The following is a 19889-nucleotide window of genomic DNA, read 5'->3' as shown; positions in this document are numbered from 1 at the left end:
TATAGGTTCAAATCATTATGGTATTGACAGCTATTTAATTCTGGAACGCGTAGAGCAGACGATAATTGTCAGCAATACGAAACTATATTTCATTTAATGAAATCCTGAATGCACTTCATACCAGTGCGCATCCCGACATTTTTGGTTTGAGGAGCTTGCAGGGTCTAAAACATGTAGTGCACCCGGCATTTCCGTAGGCAGTGAGAGACTGAAACGCCAACCTAGGTGTTCTGCGGCCAAGCACCATCGCAGAGCTATCGTTCAGTACCGCACAGTCCGCGCGCAGCGCCACATGTATCGTTATGGGAAACCTCTAGCATTGCCTCCGAGATTACTAACCTCGTCGGAGAGCATATCCTAGAGGAGAATCGTGCGTGCCGCTGTAATGCCGCCTGCTCGAATGTCTTCTGCCTGCCAAGGGATGGCGCCACGATCGTAAAGCGCCAGTGAGAAAGAGGGGGATGGGTCGGTTAGGGGGCAGATGCAGGCGGCGAGTAACGGGAAAGGAGAAGTAGCGGTTGCAGGGAGGCCGAGCAGCCGTGTTGTGCTTGTTTTGTTGTCGCATCGTTGTGAGTCGGGTCGCTGTCGCTTCGTCCCCTGTCACTTTTGCAACACGGCATGCGATAGCGCTCGCGCCGGAGAGCCCCGCTGTACCAGCTGCAAGCGGGGAGGCTGCTCGTGCGAGCCGGACAAGCATCACGCAGCGGCCCTCACATGGGACAGGCGAGCCGATGGTTTCCTCCGCGCACGGTCGTCTGCTATCGCTCCGTGGCTGGGCCCCGGACGGAGAGGACGATGTCCCGCCCTGCACCGTCGTCGCTGTCGAGCATCGGCCGCCACCTCCGGCCGGAGAGAAGTCGGCGCTTGCCGCCGTCTTCGGGTGCGATCGGAACTGGCTGCTTAAGGCACTGACCACGATTGCCGTGCTTGGGGGTCTCGTTCTCACCCTGGTATGGGGCAAGCTGTACGTTCGCGAATGCCTCGTCTGGCTGGACAGCCAAGACAGCGAGACGGTGTGCCTCGTCTTCGTGCTCATGTACACCTTGGTGGCCTTTCCGCTTACCTGGGGCTACATCCTGCTCAATTTCGCTTGCGGCTACCACTTCGGTCTCGTCCTCGGAGTCGCGGTCACAGCCGCGGCCGCGTCCGTCGGCATCTCGGTAGCGCACACGGTCATGAAGCGCTTCTTCCTGGGCTTCATCATGGCCCGGCTGCTGTCCAGCGAAGTAGTCCGCTCCACCTTGGCGTTGCTTGACACTGGCCACGCCTTCAAGGTGGTCATCATCTCCAGGCTCACGCCCATCCCTTTCGGCCTGCAGAATGCTATGTTCGCGGTGAGTGCCTCTGCATGTGTCCCTCTCGATCCCGCATCCTGGCAGCAAGTACGCGCGCAACCAACGCGGAAGCTGACCGAGTTGCGCGCAAAGCTCGCACCTTGCTGCAGGCATACTGCGCACCAATGTGGCCGTCGCCAGCAGTATGCCTGCACTGGATGCACCTTGGCAGGTCTTCCCGCCCTTGATAACTCTTGGTGTCTGAAGGGTTTTGTTTGCCTCAGGAAAACTCGGAGTATGTGAGAAATGTGTAAGCTGCCAACAGATTGCAAAGCGTAGTGTTTCATACATTGGCGGGAACAGTTAGTTTATGTCTGCATAGAATGTTTTCAAAAAATAGAGGGTAGGGGAGTCTATCATGCATGGCGCGGAGATGTATAATATAGTCAATGTATTAAAAAAAAAAAGAGAATAACGGAGTGCCTTGGTATGGTGTTTTTTTGAAGTTAATGCTTCCGATCAGTCCGCAGTGCAAATTATCGAGACTTGACATTTGGTCGGATGGAGGCTAGATCGTATATCTCCAAGCTGTGCAGAATGTGCGTAGTCACACGAGTACTCTTCTTCAACATCATGACCGTCATTCACTCTTCGCGAATAATTCGCTATCGTGAGCAACGGTCATGCTTTGGCGGCACCGTACATTCAGCGCAAATCTCTGCCCGTGAAATCCGTGCATTATACGTCCCTTTATCGTGGGTCTTATTCAAAGGCGTAAGGGACCGCACTTCGCAAAGCAACCAAGAAAAAGCTCCGAGGCTGCTACCAAGTGACGGCGGTGCATGAGCGAGGCAGTAAACGCGCAACTTTGAATATGGTGTGAGTGAGTGTAGAGCCCTCCGAAAAGTGACATTTTTCAATATACCTTCAATGTACAATCCATTCTCGTCATTTAAATGGCTGTCGCACTGACCGCCAGGCAAGGAAACCGAAATATCAGGGGCTACATTTCGGGCCGTGCAACATTAACAAACATTCCATACCTTTGACGTGCTGTCGAAGCATTCATCACCAGAGTGTATATTATGAACTAAAACTATTGAAGAACCGAGCGTAGTAGTTACTCACTATAAGCGTTATAGGTCGTAGCAGTCGACACAGACTCACCATTGAGTACTTATAAGGCTGCTACAGTAGCCGCTGCTGAGTACTTCTCGTTAACGGAAGCGAACCATAAGCGTATAGTTCAATAAGATTTGTCGATGGGCCAGTTGGTTAGGTCACGGTCTAATAAACGTAAACGCATATCGGCGAAAATTTAAGGCAAGACGTAGAATAGGGCAAGGACGGGAGGGAGCCCGTTCTCTCTTCCGTGCGTGCTCCTTTACAATTTACACACACACACACACACAAATATATATATATATATATATATATATATATATATATATATATATATATATATATATATATATATATATATATATATATATATATATATATTCTATCATAAGAAGCTAACAAAGACACCAAGGTCAACAAAAGGGAAATTACTTGTAGTTATAGAAATGATAAATTAATGGAAATGAAAGTGAATAAAAAAACAACTGGCCGCATGCGGGATACCGACCCACGTATTGGCATTACGCGGGCGATGTTGTTACCAATTGAGATGCCCCACGGCGCCGTTTTCTCATCCACTTTCTACTGCTACTACTACTACAACAACAACTACTACCACTATAACTAATCCTGGGAGTATTAGCCGGCGCCATCACTCACAAGCCTTGGTGGAACATCCTTTCTGCCGCAGGCGTCACGTGTGCGTGAACTTTTTTGGGCAACAGGTCAATAAACCCACACGTGCTACCTGAAGGCATCAGTGTTGCCGGATTCGAGACCCTCGTTATGTAACGAACGTGTAGAAAGGGGGTTAACCAAGAGGGGCCCGGTTTTTAGTAATGATATCATAAGAAGCCAACAAACAAAGGCATCAAGGACAGGATGGGGAAAACTTGTACTTGTACTTAATAATTGAATTAAAGAAATGATAAAATAGGAGAAATGAGAGTGGACGATATATATATATATATATACACAAGTTGTGTTGTATGTGAAATTTAGAAGATGGTTGTACTGCACCGCCTGTGGTGGCCTGAATTCGCACCTGCAAGGTCAGCTTGCTTTAGACGGGGAGCAGCCCACTACACGGTAGAACTATTACTGCAAAGCACATGACGGGTACAGATCGTGACTCGCACAGCGCCAGAGGCCGTGTGCATGCAGTGCACACTGCATACACCGCCACATCGAGGCTGAAACGCCATGCGGCTGCGGTGCGTGCTGCACGCCGCAGCGACCGGGGCTCCATCAAGAAGGCGGCCGCGGCATTTTTTCCGCGGACCATTTCCACGCACGCTCGTCACAAAAAAACGCGACGCCGGCCGAGCTACACAGACGAAGATAATGGGGCGCGTATCTTCTACATTGTGTGCCACACACACCGTCGGCGTGTCTTTTCCCAGCTATACGCGCGTGCGTGAGAACGAAACTGTGTAACTGCACGCGACGATACTGACGATGATTACTGTAGTAATGGGGATAATTAGCGGACGTCATATTTTAAAAAAATACACGGGATTCCATACAAACACACTCCTATCGAGCGGTGCTTCTAAGTTGTTTTTGTATATAGTTTATGCCACTCACTGCATACTCAAAAAGTGTTGCCTCTGTCGCTGTTGGCGTGGCGTGCAACTCGAACTGCCGCTCGCGTCACCTTTAGCCGAGGAGCCACGGACATCCGTCACCAGCCGCGATTGCTCAGTGCCTATCGCGCTGCACTGCTGAGCGTCATGTCGCGGGTTCGATCCCGTGCCCTTCCGACGGGGACGGATGTGCGAAAAACGTTCGTGTTGCGCGCGTTGTGTGCACGTTGTATAAGCAGCCCCGGATGACCGAAATTAGTGTACGGCGCGCCCCATAATCAGATCGTGGTTTTGTAACTCGAAAAGAATTTAAATTGTTGTGCAGTGCAGTGATTACAAAAAAAAAAAAAAAAAACTTTACTTATCGAGCTTCGCAGCAAGCGGCGGGCATCAGAATTTGCGCGGTAATCATCGTTACGATTATTAATTAACAAAAAATGTATAGTTTTCCTAATTACTGAATTTCGGGGTAATGTTGTAATTGCAGTAGTTGAAGTCGATCAACAGGCGCTGAATGCACTAAACTGCGTGCATGGCATTGCTATTCCAGTTAGCATGCTTCCGCACTGTGGAGAATTTAAGTAAGCAAGACTGTTAACTAGGACAGCAGCAGCAACTGGAAGACGGCAAATTTCGAGTCACTGTTTAGCAAAGCCTGTAGCGTTTCTTTGTTGTCGCCATTTATTCGCGCTTCTAAGTAGTCTCGTATATTATTACCCCGTAGCAGCATCGGTTACACATAGTGGAACTTTATAACGTGGGTTATAACTTCAATGCAATCGAATTTGAAGTTGCCAACAATGGGAAACACTGCGCATTTTTTCTTATACAGAGTGTCCCAACTATCATGGACCGAGGTTTAAAGATATGCGAATGCCACGTAGCTGGTGATGTTGTTTGCCGCCGCTTGGATATACTCAGATTATTTTTTCCCATTCCGCCTAATGACATAATTATTCGTAATTAATTAGCCAACTTCTCAAATATTATAGTTAGATTAAAAATGTCAATGATAAAATTATAGAGCAACATAAGAAACTCGCGGTACAGCTTTGTGTTGCTCGATATATACGTGTTGCGTAAAAGTGTTTTTCCGAGCGTTAAAGAATTAAGCCCGCGAATACGCGCAAAATTGCCGCGCAACTGGCCACTCGAGGCACTTTGCGTGTATTGACAGGCTTCTTTCACGCTCTGAATACCGTTGACACGATGCACTTCGTTCGGACACATTGTAGCACGACGCCAAAGCAAAACGGCATGTTGATTAATCGAGGCACTTTGCTAAACGAGGCTTACGGAATGGCACATAGCGGAAAAGTTTCGCTTTGCCAGAAAATGGCGTAAAAGTAAGAGAATTAAGGGCGGCGACACCACCTTCGCGTACACGAAGCAGCGCCTGGATCATCACAAACTACGACTACATGAAACTTGAGACGGAGTCTACTTTATTACAAATGTAATGACGAAAATAGCCCAAGCGTCGCTGCGGCCGCATGGCTCCTGAAGTGAGGAGAACAAAGTGATCGGTGTCGCGGCCTTCCACACACACAAAAATTATTGAAAGAAAGATAATCGAGTCACAATGCAAAATGAAGAAAAGTTCAGCCTGCAGTCTTGTGGCCATTTCCTGCAGGAAGACACCAAAATCTGCTAAATCTGTGGCGTTACGTAGCGACGTCATCGACTCCATGGACGTTCTGGGGGTGAAATTCGAAAAGGGAAGCTTGGCCTCCGTTTTATCTGCTAACCAGTCGTCTTTTCTCTCTCTCTTCTTGGGGGAGGGGTCGAAAAATAAAGCCTTCACGGCCTGGATTTGACCCCAAGCATGCAACTTTACCCACTCGACGAGAGCACCTTGGTCCCCTTTGCTGGAGCACATTTGCTCCGAGACAGATTTGAACCGGCGTAAAATTGGGAAGAACGATCTTAGCATCAGGTCGCGCCTGTTGGCTGCGCCCATGCAGGCGCTTCGCTCCGTTCCTCCGTCATGCAGCCGCGCGTACAGTCGTGCAGGCAACGAAACCGCTGATCAAGGCGTCAGCCGAGCTGCAAGCTGTGCAGCAGGCGGTGTTTGTTGCTCGCGCGGCCCAAGTGTTTCTCTTTCCGCGACCACGCGCAGGCCTCGCGGAAGGTATACGATGATGAGCAGCTGCGCACACAAGTATCGTTTCGGAAAGCTTAGGTGATGCCCTTCAGCAGCCCAGTACGGCCACTATGTATAGATGCCTGTCTACAGCTCCGTCTTCCAACTGGCCTACCAATGCGTGGCTTTACTATCCCGTGTTGCCGATGGCTGCAGGAATGGCAACGCGAATATGTGATCTTGAATGAATTCTGGAGTTTTACGAGCCAGAACCACGATTTGGTCATGAGGCGCGCCGTAGTGGAGGACTCCGGATTAATTTTGGCCACCGGGGGATCTTTAACGTGCCCCCAATGTGTGGGACACGGGCGCTTTCGCATATCGTAATATGTGCTCTTACACGCGCGCACGCGCGCACGCATGCAGACACGCAGGCAAAGGCACACGCATTCCCGCGGATTCCCGAGCGTATACGCCTCGTGCACCGCCTATAGAGGCGCCACTGAAAGCCACCTAGCGGACGCTTCCAACAGTACACGCGGGAGCAGTAGCAGACGACAACCCTTTGCAGCAAGGATGGCTGAAGTTCGCGGCTGCGATTTCTGCTTTGTTCGGGTGCCAGGCTGCTTCTTCTGCGGTGACAGCTGTAGGGACGATGCTGACCTCTGTGCGAGCGGGTATGAACACGATGTCACCGGTGTTTGGTACAATATGGTCCACATACGTGCAAGGTGTGCCCGCAGACAAACGCCATGAACCTCATTTACATGACGTGGAGCTCATGTTCACTAGCCGATAAATTTTGTTCAATGATGCGATCTCTCGATGGTTTTTCTTTATTACACCCTTGCTTCAATGCTGCTTCTGTACCTGAATAATAAGTACCCGTCGTTAGTGCAGACTTATATCAAACAAATCCGCACGGTGCAATCTCTGCATATGCCGTTCTGATTTTTCTGCCGATGAATACAGTGACATCGCTGAATAAGCGCAGTCGAAGTCGCCCCAAGAAGAGTAATTGCCATTTTGTTGATGGAAACGCGTACACTAGCCAACGAAGTCACCAAACACACGGGTTAATAAAAGCGCGTGTTAGTGCTGTACCGCCGATGCAATTCTGCTGCATACGCCGATGAACTGCCGTTCCCGCTGCAGTTTGTGCAATTTTAAATTCCCCAAGTGAGCTGCTTGGAAACGTACAAAGCTAAATACTGACTAACTTTTCAGTACTTTTCTATATTGCTAGACAGAGGTGTCACATCATATATTTAAAGGCAGAGCAGCGCCAGTCAAAGTAGATGAGCGCTGGCGGCAAGGCCCGGTTTAGTCGTCTGCAGCGTAAGTATAAGAAAGAATTCAGTTGAGTACAAAACTCACATGCAAGAAGGGACTACGTTGTGAAACAAACAAATCACTCGGCGTGTTAAGTTTGCTCAGGCAGCATCCAGGTGTGATGACTTCCCAAACGGGGCGCGAACTTTTCAGCGAGAAATGGAACAAAAATACCATATGCAGCAGCTATTAGCAATTCTCGCCCTGAACTACCTATTTTCTAAACACATTTCCAAAAACGCAAACAATATCTAAGATGCCCTCGGGCGAAAAGAACAAAGCTGTTAAAGAAGCACTTCCTTGGTATCATTCGGATAAGACACAGCGTGGTTTATACCCTTTACAAACAAGGCAGGGTGAAAACTTTGCAGCTCAAAAGAATCTACAAGAATTATGCATGGAGCAACTAGCAACAGTTAAACATGTGCAAAGCCACGCATAAAATAGATGTAAAAACATGAAGTGCGCGACAGCTGGTGCGAGGATTTACCGCGCCACATGAAACCAACAATTTCAGGTCTTGCAAACTTCAGTAGCTTTAACATACAACGCAATGCGCTCGTGCAGTCATGCTGCCTAGTTAGCGCAACACGGTAAAGAAGCGGAAAACAATATAAGCGGCAAACAGCATTCCGAACTTTAGCGAAATGCCTTTAAACCACATGCTGCACTGCAGACGAACTTCGTTGCTCACGCGCCTAACTATGATCGAGTGGAAGAAAACACCCACGAGGCAAAGGAAAGGATGGGAACAAGAAATTTCCCTTCGAAGCGACGATTCATTTTTTGCTACCGTTGCTCCCGCTGATGAGGCTTTGCCGGGAATGATTAGAACCGTATCGCCGGCACGTTTTCACGGGTATTTGAGCCTCCACACCCTGCAACAATTCTTCGACATTCCCTGAAGCTTTGGCCACCCCACACGTGCGAATGGCGTTGCCTATCTTGCTCTGAAAATGTGAATAAGACAGAGAATCACGATCAACGACACAACATACTACGGCGCGCGCCAGGCTCCTCTCCCACGTGTTTTGCGCAAGGCCGCCACCAGTGGCGCGTCCGTCGGCGTGCACGGCGCCTATAGTGAAAAGATCGCGCACCTCTTCTGTGGTTTCCCTCGTTTTAGAAATCTGGACAGCCGTCAGCTAAATGAGAGGTCATAATTATTTGGCACGTGCTCTCGGCCAACAACCGCGCGAACAAGAGCCGCTGCTGTGTTTTTCTATAGGCTGAACCTAACTCGTGGCTCTGGTAGTTCTCCCTTTCCAACCTTTCTTTCGCCCTCCTCCTTTCTTTCCCTCAGCGGCAACCAGATGTTTGCTCTGGTCAACATACGTGTCTCTCGTTTTCTCTCTCTCCATCTCGCCGTATAGCTTTGCTTAGCCGTATTCCACGATGGACTGTTGCTAGCACAATATAGCGGTCCTTACGAAAAATAGAGGGAAACCTGGCGCTGTAGAATTTACAGGAGCTGCAAGTATGGCGATCCATCCAGGACTGGAATGGTCGACAGTAACAGTGGCCTCCGAGATGGCACCGCAGTTGCGTTCTCGGAAGCCACGCCTAAACTTCGTGCTTATTCTGGCTACGCAAATGACCTTGTGACTTGGCAGGCTGATCATATTCAACAAAATATTGCATTCTAAGTGCGACAATCGGCAACGATTATACATTTGCGCACAATCCTGTTACCTGCGTGCGTTTAGAAAAGAAGAATGACGGTTTAGAAATCGAGGCCAGTAAGGAAGGTAGCAAAAGCGCAATAAATGAAGTCACATAAACGAATATTTGACAGATTCACGTATTTCCCGTCATTTTAGTGGCAGTTGAACGATCGTGGCGCCGGAGTTCCCTCGAGTACTTTCAGTAGGAAACTTTATGGCTCGCACGCGTGAGCACGTGAGTGTGGCACAAGCGCATGCTTTTCTTTTGCGCCTGCTTGCCACAGCAGCCGAGGAAAGTTGTTCCACGGTGTTCCGTAGCTGAATATGTGCAGCGTTGTGCCAGCTCGCGCCGTTCGCCAGCTAATCAGCCGCAGTCCGATTCACAGATCTATTCACAAATATTGTAAAAGAAAGCGAGCTCGGATTGTACCGCATATCGAATATCATATCGTTCTCCATGGCGATTGGGACTCGTGCACTTAGATTTCCGTCTCCGATTGGATTTCGCCCGCTGTCTATAGCGCGCGCGCGCGCGCGCTGAAAATTGTCGTTGAGAGAGATATAGAGATAATCATCTGTATTCGGAAACCGTGTCACGGTCTTACTGGCTCTCTTATAGATTATACGCGATGGCTATGCAGAAAGGACTGCAGGGCCCGTTCTTGGTGCGCGCATGCGTTTCTCTGCCAACCCTGCGCAGGCGCGCTGCGTGACATATACTTCAGTGCCGCCCCGCTTGCAGTCGCACTCTCCACCACGTTGCGCAGGTCAGCCACGAACACACGGAGTGTTCGCCCATCATCTATCACTTGCCACTCTGCTGCACCCAATGCCTCTCTTCTCTCCACCGACAGCCACGCAAAGTGCCGTGGCGAACGGTGTACCACTCGAATGTGTTCGCTTATTCGTTCTCCCCTCTCCGTTTATCCCATAAGAGTGATGTGAAACGAGACGCAAGGTGAAAAACGTGCGTGAGCCCATATTGACGCGTGCCATCGTCGCGTGCCTGCAAAATGTCCCATCACATATATGCATGCCGAATGGGGCGGAGAAGCATGGCATCGCGCGCACATCGCCTGTCTAGCGTGTACGCCGGTTCACTTCCTCTTTCTTTTCTTTTTTTTTTTTTCTCTGAACCCTCGAGTGTCAACTTCGGGTTGCGTGCGTTGCTGGCGTGCGAGCGCCGGTACGTTGCAGGCCAGCGTCGCCTGCACGAATGAAAAATAAGCGGACGCAGCCAGCGCACGCAACGCGGGGGTTGCTCGCGGGTGTTGCTTAACCAAAATGGGGGTGCATAACGCGATAGAAGAGGGCTTCCAGCCAGGCCACCGCCTCTGTGCTCAGCACTTACAAAAAGGAGAAACAGCACACTATAAGCACTACAAGTGACGGCTGTCTGGTGTTTTCTTTTTCTCCTTCATCTCTTTTGTTCCATGTTGCAGCCGCGCGTGGGCGCGTCTAGTTGAAGTTTTGGTGAGCTTGCGTTTTAAGGACAGCTATCAAGAAATAACAACAAAGAAAGGAACGTTGCTCTCCAAAATGAGGGCACGCCGCAAACCTAGACGATTTTAATTTCGCTGCGCAGTGCGACCCAGCCGCAATCATCTGTGCCGGCTGCGTAGCTATATTTGTATAGTATACGCATACGTATAATATATCCTCGCTTATCCGAGATGCAGTGCGCAATTGTGGCTTTTGGATGGAATTTCACTCGTGTTTTCTTTTCTTTTTTTTTTGTTTCTGCGGTATGAGAACAGATGCATTCAAGCTGCGCTTCTCCCTCTACCAGCAGCACTGTTGAGCCCACTGTGTAAGCAAACACACTGCACAAAAACATAGGAGAAAGAAAAGCAGTTTAGAAATTCTCTGAAAGCGCGCCACCCGCTCGTAGATGAGTAAATAGAGAAGAGAAAGGCGCACGCACACGCACACACACACACGCACGCACGCACATGTTCGCAAGAAAGTGGTGGCTCGGTAACCAGGGTTGCCAGATTGTGCTATTAATAGCCCAATTGGGCCACTTTTTATGCAGGTTAGCGTCGAAAATTCCGAGTTGGCTACATGGCTATATTTGGGCTATTTTTGTCTTAAGGACTTCCGAGTCTCGAGGACACGTCAACACTGATAAAATTCTGGAAGGTCGGTTTATGAAAACCGAAAGCTCATTGCTGCTACAAAGATATGCAGGCAATCTCGAAGGCTATGTTTTTAGCAATGTCGGCGCTGGGAGGATGGCGCTAAGTCATGGCTGCCATATTTATACGTCATTCCAGCGTTAAGCTCTCATCTTTTTGTTTTGGTTTCGGCGCCATCTGCTGCCGCTTCACGTGTAGTTTAGTAAGAAAAACGGGGGGCTGACAGCTGTAGAGTACATGTTCCGTGCCGGCTGCTATACAGCAAACTATTACGTGGACTTTACACAACAGCTCAAGTATTCGCACGCATGTCATAGCGAGTCATTGTCGCCCGTGGACCTTCAATGTTTATCAAGGGTTCTTCGAAGCCTATTGCTTGGTTTTCCCGCAAATCACCACGTTGTTTATTTACCCGGTAAATTTACGAAAAAATCCGCAAGTCACTTTAAACGAGGGACGCGATGGTTCTAGTCTTTATGTACATGCTAAGCGAAGTGCAGTAGTCTTGACTGTCGATCAAAACGAAATATTTTGCTCGATAGTGTCACCAAGCATCAACAAGCATCAGGAATGCAAAAAACATTGCCGGAAATCCAATGTTCCCCCTGCTGTCTGAACTCACTTTGTGCCTCCTTGCGCAGCCTTTTTCAAATGCACCAGTCCAACGCTTGTTCAGCCAGGTTTCGTTGACAAAGAATGATTCGAGAAGCCGCATGTAGGATGAAACATTGCAAGCTCTCCTTCACGTTAAGTTTGGCCTGACAGAGAGTGGGGACTGCTGCAAAGATTTTCAGACAGATCAATTGTATATATCGCGTTTCAACTCTGCAGTTCTGTATGGTCCAAGCGGCAGTAGAAGTTAATCTAGATTGTATATTTAATCCATTGCCGTAAATCCCCAGTGTGATAAGTATCAATTGGGACTCTACGCAATTTTTTTTCGTTCTTTGTTTTAGTCAAGCAGCTACGCATTACCCGAAATTTACGATTGTTTCATGGTACTTCTTAAACGTTGCATAGTCTTACAATGATAAGCTCTGTAAATATATGAAAAACGATGTTCGTCCACAGTGAAGATGGCGAGGCAATTGGTCACCAAAGGTCGGTGAGTGATTGCCTTGCCAACGTCAGGATGATAACTCGCCGGTTTTCATACCGTACTCCTGCGACAATTTTTTCCCTTTAAATTTTGTGCGTACGAGTAATTGCGATTATGGCTTACCTTTTATATGCACGTACTTTATCATCATTGTAATTCCTCTTTGGTCGTGTCAAGTCATTGCATTGTACTTTGCTCACGCGTATTTTCCAGGTGTAATGAGAAAAAAAAAACTGGGTTCGATATACATAATAGGTGCTTGTGGTACTGTTACGCCCATGTTTTATTATTTTTGCACGCATCGGTGGTTTGGCAAAGAGTTCTTGCCAGTTTGTAAAGGTATGTATAGTGTTTTACTGACTTCCTATTCTGATCTATAGTGCTTGAATTTGTTAGACAAAGGGGTTTACTTTGTACTTAACTTCATGACAGCCATGCGCGATCCATATAAATCGATTTTGTGTGTTCCCTAGTGGAATTACATTTCTTTTTTTTCCAAGTCGCACTGAAATAAGGTACACAGCCCCCCTCGGAAATTTGGCAAAACACGCATTTGTGCCTGCCTTCACAGAAACTTACGCACACGTTTTCATATTGACCGAATCTTACCTGCGAATTCCTGTTTAAATATTGCGCAGCTCAACTCTCTTCGATACTAAAACCACCTGGATTATTGCCAGCGCTGTAATCCAGGTGGCAACTTCAATTCACCTCTTCTGTTATGGGCAAGCAGGTCGCTCCGTTTGTTCCCACTCAAAGGCAACTTGCAGTCACAACTTCCGCTTATTCGCACGAGGAAAACGCGAGAAGGTTTCAAGTTTTCTCCAGAGCCCAGTGTGCCTCCGAGCGGCAGCATTTGATTACTCAGCGTCGAGCTGCTTTCGAGTAAATTCAAAAAGAAAGCGAGATAGCGGGAGAGAAACAACATGTTTATATTATGAATCAAGCCTATAGGAAAGGAATCCATATTTTAATGCATTGAGCTCGGACCACCTCTTGGGCGCACGATCCTGAACAGCCGAAGCTGATCCTCGAGGTTGGAGCTGGCAATATTTTGCCCGACTCCTACAGAACAATGCCTCGGGTACAGCGAGGCGTGAACTAAAGTGAACTATAACGTGGCTCAGTAAATACCGATAAGGTCTTGAGTAAATCGGAAAAGAAATCCTTCGGTTCATTGTAACAATAGGTGGTGTCCAAATTCACGTCTCACTGGCAGCTCTCACTAGAATTCTTTACGTAGATCTTGCAAGGCCAGTGTTGTGCCGGTTGCATGCGGCGGAGGTAATTTTGGAGCTGGAAATACGCGGTGAGATTTCGACACCAGTTATAAAATAGCTGCAGAACATCATCAAATGTATTGGCTATGTTTTTGGCTACTTTTCGCTCACGAAAAGTTTGGGTCTGGCTATTTTTGGGCTACATTTTGAGATCATCTGGCTTTTTTTTTTTTTTTTTTTGGGGCCATCTAGCAACTCTGGGGCCCGGCAACATGAAGGCATCGCCCATTACACGGCAGTTTGTCCGAACCTATTCGGTAAATAAATAATCTCGCGCGTGGCAGCTTCGCGAACTAGCGTGTGTGTGTGTGTGCTGTGGCCACCAGATTCACAAGGCCGTTCTGTCGACAAGCAGAGATCATTTTTGTGAATGCGCTCCCATAGATTCGTGCGTGCTTTTTTACGACTACGTTATATTTCAGTCAACTTGCATGCACACAAGCGCTGCCTCGGAACAATACCAGCTTCGTTGAACAATACACGCTGTACGTACATTGGCGCTGCATTCTCGAGCATTCGTACACGACCACATTGCCTCCCATGAGGTGACGAGGTCGCGACGCTGCGTTCAAGATATCTTTCGTATGATATGCTAACAGATATGATATGATATGGTGTGTCCGCGGAGAAAGATCGCAGTTCAGAACTTGCTTGTAACGAAAGCGATTCCTCCTTTGAACTTGATCCTTATCCTTGCGCATGTTTCCTGACAACGTGCCTGAATGCTGATAAATGGCTCACATAACTGAATCCAACAGTTACGTATCGTAATGATTGGGCTACGTATACGCCGTATAGTGGGCAGTTCCTACAGCGCACTGAAGTTTCTACTTTCTTCTTCTTTTCTTTCTTTTTCTTTGCAATTTGGTTAACTGTTTCTAACTAAGCCGATTAACGCACATTCAAACAGGCGAAGAGAAACGTATCGCGAAGTGCCCTTCGCGTTGACACGCGACTTGAGCGGTGTGCATGGCGTCCTCAGACCGTGGCGGTGTCCTGGTTCTGAAACGAGCTCCACTAAGGCGCTTTGTGCGTGATACAGGCCTCAAAGGACTGTAAACAATTTTTGTGGTGGAACATTTCGCGCATGCGTATTCCCTAATGTGCGTACACATTTTAAAAAATATTATATTACTCCCTTTTGTCCAACCCTCACCATCGCACATGTAGTAGCATGACAAGCATGTCGCTATAGTCAACCTCGCCAGATACCATTAAAAAATCTATCTATCTATCTATCTATCTATCTATCTATCTATCTATCTATCTATCTATCTATCTATCTATCTATCTATCTATCTATCTATCTATCTATCTATCTATCTATCTATCTATCTATCTATCTATCTATCTATCTATCTATCTATCTATCTATCTATCTATCTATCTATCTATCTATCTATCTATCTATCTATCTATCTATCTATCTATCTATCTATCTATCTATCTATCTATCTATCTATCTATCTATCTATCTATCTATCTATCTATCTATCTATCTATCTATCTATCTATCTATCTATCTATCTATCTATCTATCTATCTATCTATCTATCTATCTATCTATCTATCTATCTATCTATCTATCTATCTATCTATCTATCTATCTATCTATCTATCTATCTATCTATCTATCTATCTATCTATCTATCTATCTATCTATCTATCTATCTATCTATCTATCTATCTATCTATCTATCTATCTATCTATCTATCTATCTATCTATCTATCTATCTATCTATCTATCTATCTATCTATCTATCTATCTATCTATCTATCTATCTATCTATCTATCTATCTATCTATCTATCTATCTATCTATCTATCTATCTATCTATCTATCTATCTATCTATCTATCTATCTATCTATCTATCTATCTATCTATCTATCTATCTATCTATCTATCTATCTATCTATCTATCTATCTATCTATCTATCTATCTATCTATCTATCTATCTATCTATCTATCTATCTATCTATCTATCTATCTATCTATCTATCTATCTATCTATCTATCTATCTATCTATCTATCTATCTATCTATCTATCTATCTATCTATCTATCTATCTATCTATCTATCTATCTATCTATCTATCTATCTATCTATCTATCTATCTATCTATCTATCTATCTATCTATCTATCTATCTATCTATCTATCTATCTATCTATCTATCTATCTATCTATCTATCTATCTATCTATCTATCTATCTATCTATCTATCTATCTATCTATCTATCTATCTATCTATCTATCTATCTATCTATCTATCTATCTATCTATCTATCTATCTATCTACGGCTCCCTGTGCTTTCCTGTTTGAGTGTGCGCTGATCTAGCGGAAGTGAGTGTCCCTATTTCTTATTATCGTCAAAGAATTACATCGCTATAGTTCCGTTCTACTTGATTCTGCATCTTATAATTCTCTTAGTCCAGCACAATTTGCCTCGTGCAAACTTTATTGCCCCCGCCACCTCTATTATATTTATTATTTTTCTGTCGAGAATGATAATACGTTCCAAGAATTAAGTAGTGTCAACACGCGGTGTTTTGTGCGGCGAAGGGTTTGTCACCGACTCGAGCTTGGCGCAATGAGGCGACACACGACAATGCAGAGTGAGGGGACGCAAGTGTCCCTGCGCACCCAGCAACACGAACGTTTCCTCGGATTTCGCTCGGACCCCAGCGGCTGCTGCGAACGCAAGCGGAACGCCAAGCCTCTCCTTGCGCGTCCCCTCATCCAAAGCTCTGTACGATAATCTCGCTCCGCGTTGCGTGACGCGGACGGCTGCGGTGGCACTCGAGCGTCGAGCCAACGCGAGCGCCACTGGAGACCTCGCAATGAGACGTTGCACAACGACCCAGCCGCCGATTATACCGCATTCGGCAGGGCCGGTGAACCGCCTCGAGGAAATCGTGTTAACGCGTATTGGCGGGAATGTAACTTTTCTTGCGCGCGCGCGCGTGTTGCGCAACTGCGCCCTGGCCGTTCTTGCGCGAACACTGCGATCGCTGTCCCCGTTTCCGCCGGATCGCGGTGTTGCCTCCTTCCGTGCCAGTTCGTTTCACCTGGCCGTGTTTTTCGCGCGCACCGCACTGGGCGCAGTGGAGCGCGTGGCACGTGTCCAGCTCGCTCTTCCGCCCGGCTGACCCGCTTCTCAATGGCTGCGGGATTTGGACGCTATAAAGCCCCCCCTTACAACCACCCACCCTTAGCGCTCCTGTTTTTTTTTCCTTTTGTTTTTCTACCCGCGCCCTGCTTTTACGCGTGCACGCGCTCTCGACAGTGGAGGAAATTCAGTCGCTGCTGCTTCCGAGATTCGCCAGGCGAGTCCGCGTGTTATAGCCGCGCATATTTATAACCGAGCGCGGGAGTCCTCGCCGCGCGCGCAGCAAACGCGATTCCTCGCCGCCTTCCAGCGGTGTGATGCACCAGTATATACCGCCGGGCCGGCTGAATCGGTCGCGGCTACTCGTCGACGATTTTGGCCGTAGCGAATTAAGTGACGCCACGAATGCGGAAGTGATCATACGGTCAACACTAACGCAGTACGCACTGCTAAAAAAAATAAAGAAAAGTAAAAAGAAGCTAGATAGATAGATAGATAGATAGATAGATAGATAGATAGATAGATAGATAGATAGATAGATAGATAGATAGATAGATACTTGTGCGCAGGCATGTGTGCGTGCGTGTGTGCGTGTGTGTGTGTGTGTGCGTGCGTGTGTGTGTGTGTGCGTGTGCGTGCGTGCGTGCGTGTGTGCGTGTGTGTGTGCGTGCGTGTGTGCGTGCGTGTGTGTGTGTGCGTGTGTGTGTGTGTGTGTGTGTGTGTGTGTGTGTGTGTGTGTGTGTGTGTGTGTGTGTGTGTGTGTGTGTGTGTGTGTGTGTGTGTGTGTGTGTGTGTGTGTGTGTGTGTGTGTGTGTGTGTGTGTGTGTGTGTGGAAAGTGCTGAAGTATGCTGATCACATCGCGCACAAACCCATGGGTTTACAGAGAGAAGATTATGCACCAACTGCTTCCAAGACTGGAGCAGGGGCTGCAGGCATTCTCACGGTGCGCATTCGACGCGCCGCCCCGACGAACGCCGCTCGCGCTCTGGCAACGCAGACTGGAAACCGCTGGTGACAACGCGGTAACCGGCAGCAGCTAGGTCACGCGAAATGTAAAGAAAGAACCAGGTGGTGCGATGTCATTACGGTTCGCAAACAAAACCGTTATAACATCGTGCCCCAAATCAAGGAATGATATTTGTGCTTGCAAAGCAACACGTTCACACAAGTATTTTCGAAGCAAAGCTATGGCCAAGAAGGTTTTCTTTGTAATATAATTCTGGTGTTTTACGTGCCAAAACTACGATATGATTATGAGGCTCGCCATAGTGGGGGACTCCGGATTAATTTCGACCACCTACGTTTCTTTAGCGTGCACCCAATGCACGGCACACGGACGTGTTTTTTTTTTTTTTCTTTTTTTTTGCATTTCGCGACCAGCGAAATGCCGCCGCTGAGGCCGGGATTTCATCCTACGACCTCGTGTTTAGCAGCACGATGCCAAAGCCACCACTACGGCAGAACAAGAATGCTGAACCTCTTGCGCAAGCCGTATTTCGATGGGGGCGAAATGCACAAACGGCCGCGTATACCGCACGTGCATTGGGTGCACGTTAAGGAACCCCAGATGGTCAAAATTATATCCGGAGTCCCGCACTATATCGCCTCATAATCGTATCTTGGTTTTGGCGCGTAAAACCGCAGACAGACAGACAAGAAACTTTAATTGGTCCTAAGGGACTACGTTGTCGTAGTCGCGGGCCGCACCCGCGCCGGGGGCGGAAGACCGTGATCTTCAGCCCTGGCGCAGGCCCTTTGGACAGCCCGAAGCTGGACTTGAAGGTCGTCGCTCTTGACGGCTTCATCCCAGTCTTCTTCCCGGTTGAAAGGCGAGTGGCGCAGTAAAACCGCAGAATTTAATTTAACTTCCTGTGCAACACTTTCCACTTAAAATGGAAACCGTCATTGATGTAACTTGCAGCACGCGTATATGTACGGTACTGAAGAGAAAAGCGATATAAGCGTGCCAATAGTCCGCGTTTCTTAAGGCGACTGCGCATGCTTGGTGCAGAGAGCATAGCAGGACTTCGTTATAAACAAGATTCTGTTTCAGCCCGATATACGCACATAGTACGTGTTCTCTATAATGTAGCTTCGTTATGTGCAACCCCCAAGGAACCTGCGGTCAAGTTGCAACACGTGTGGATGCGTTTGTCCATTAGTTTGCTCCATTTGTGACGTCGGCGTCGGGATCGTTCACGTGCGCTGAACGCAGACAGCGCGCTATAGCGCTGTCACGTTTGGACGCCATTTGCAACTCAAGACATCGTCCAGATTTAGTGTCTTTAATTGTTAGAATGGAAACCACACGCACTCTCGCGAACTCACACTCATTGAAAGAATTTGGTAGAAGCAGCGCGACTTTCGATAAAATTCGACTGCTTTGGGCGGCCGTGAGAGGTCCGAGGTCGAAGCTGCAGGTTCTCGCGTGGTGCGGCGCTGTAGGTTTATCGCGGCTTCCTCGGCGAAAACACACGCGCGGTCTGCGCCTTGGCTGAGCGACCGTGCGCCCCGCGTCGGAATTTTTGTCGCAAGCGACACCGCGTTGCTCCAAACGCCGCTCGCGTTATAGCATGACCGAAGATTTGCCTCTTTTTGCCAAAGTCTCCGGGAGTTCAATATACTCCTGTGGAACGAGGGGTCGGCTGCCCTGCTTCGTCTTTCTCCCTCTCGGAATCCGGTCCCGTAAAGGTCAGTGCGTCGTGTCTTCTTCCGGGGTGTCCTTCGTATGCCGCCCCCCTTCCCCTCGAGTTCAGAGGGTCGCCGGAGACCGGTTCCCGGCCGATCGGGCCTGGGGCGGAGCGAGCATGTTTCCCAAACAGGCCCGACCTCCAAGGCCGTCGCCGCCCGTCGTTCCAGTAACCTTTGGCGGCCGTGCTTCTCACTCCGGCGCGGCACACGAAGTGCGCGGCGTCTCCTCTGCCCTCTTTGTCTCGGAGCGCGTTACATTCAAAGGTCAATGTTATGCATATTTTGTTATTGTATTATGAGCTCGGTTATCGTGTATAGTAACCGAGTTGTTGTAGATGCGCTTCTTTCTGTGCACGCAATGAAGTGTGTCTGCCGTTCGACAGGTATGTACATCAACTTCAGCAGCGGAGGCCTGCATCCGATACTTTGTTAAAGGAGGCTGGGAGTTATCAGGGTAGCAAGGATAACATTGCGGTCAGTTCTGGTGGCGCTGCTCTATACATAT

The 19889-nt window shown here is 47.9% G+C and overlaps 2 protein-coding genes across 2 annotated transcripts in view; both read left to right on the top strand.

The window, feature by feature from the left end:
- Positions 1-19889, top strand: part of LOC126545717 (uncharacterized) — a 502749-nt gene that overhangs the window by 440189 nt on the left and 42671 nt on the right. The gene's annotated exons all lie outside the window — the stretch shown is intronic.
- The window catches only part of LOC126545703 (transmembrane protein 64), a 44969-nt gene continuing 25554 nt past the window's right edge, over positions 475-19889 (top strand). The window contains exon 1 of the mRNA XM_050193657.3: positions 475-1334. Coding sequence (XP_050049614.2) covers positions 732-1334 — 603 coding nt within the window. The 5' untranslated portion in view covers positions 475-731. The remainder of the gene's footprint in view (positions 1335-19889) is intronic.

The sequence above is a fragment of the Dermacentor andersoni genome, chromosome 1, assembly GCF_023375885.2.
Source record: "Dermacentor andersoni chromosome 1, qqDerAnde1_hic_scaffold, whole genome shotgun sequence".
NCBI lineage: Eukaryota > Metazoa > Arthropoda > Arachnida > Ixodida > Ixodidae > Dermacentor > Dermacentor andersoni.
Note: the sequence above shows the minus strand (reverse complement) of the source record. Positions and strands in the feature narration are given on the sequence as shown.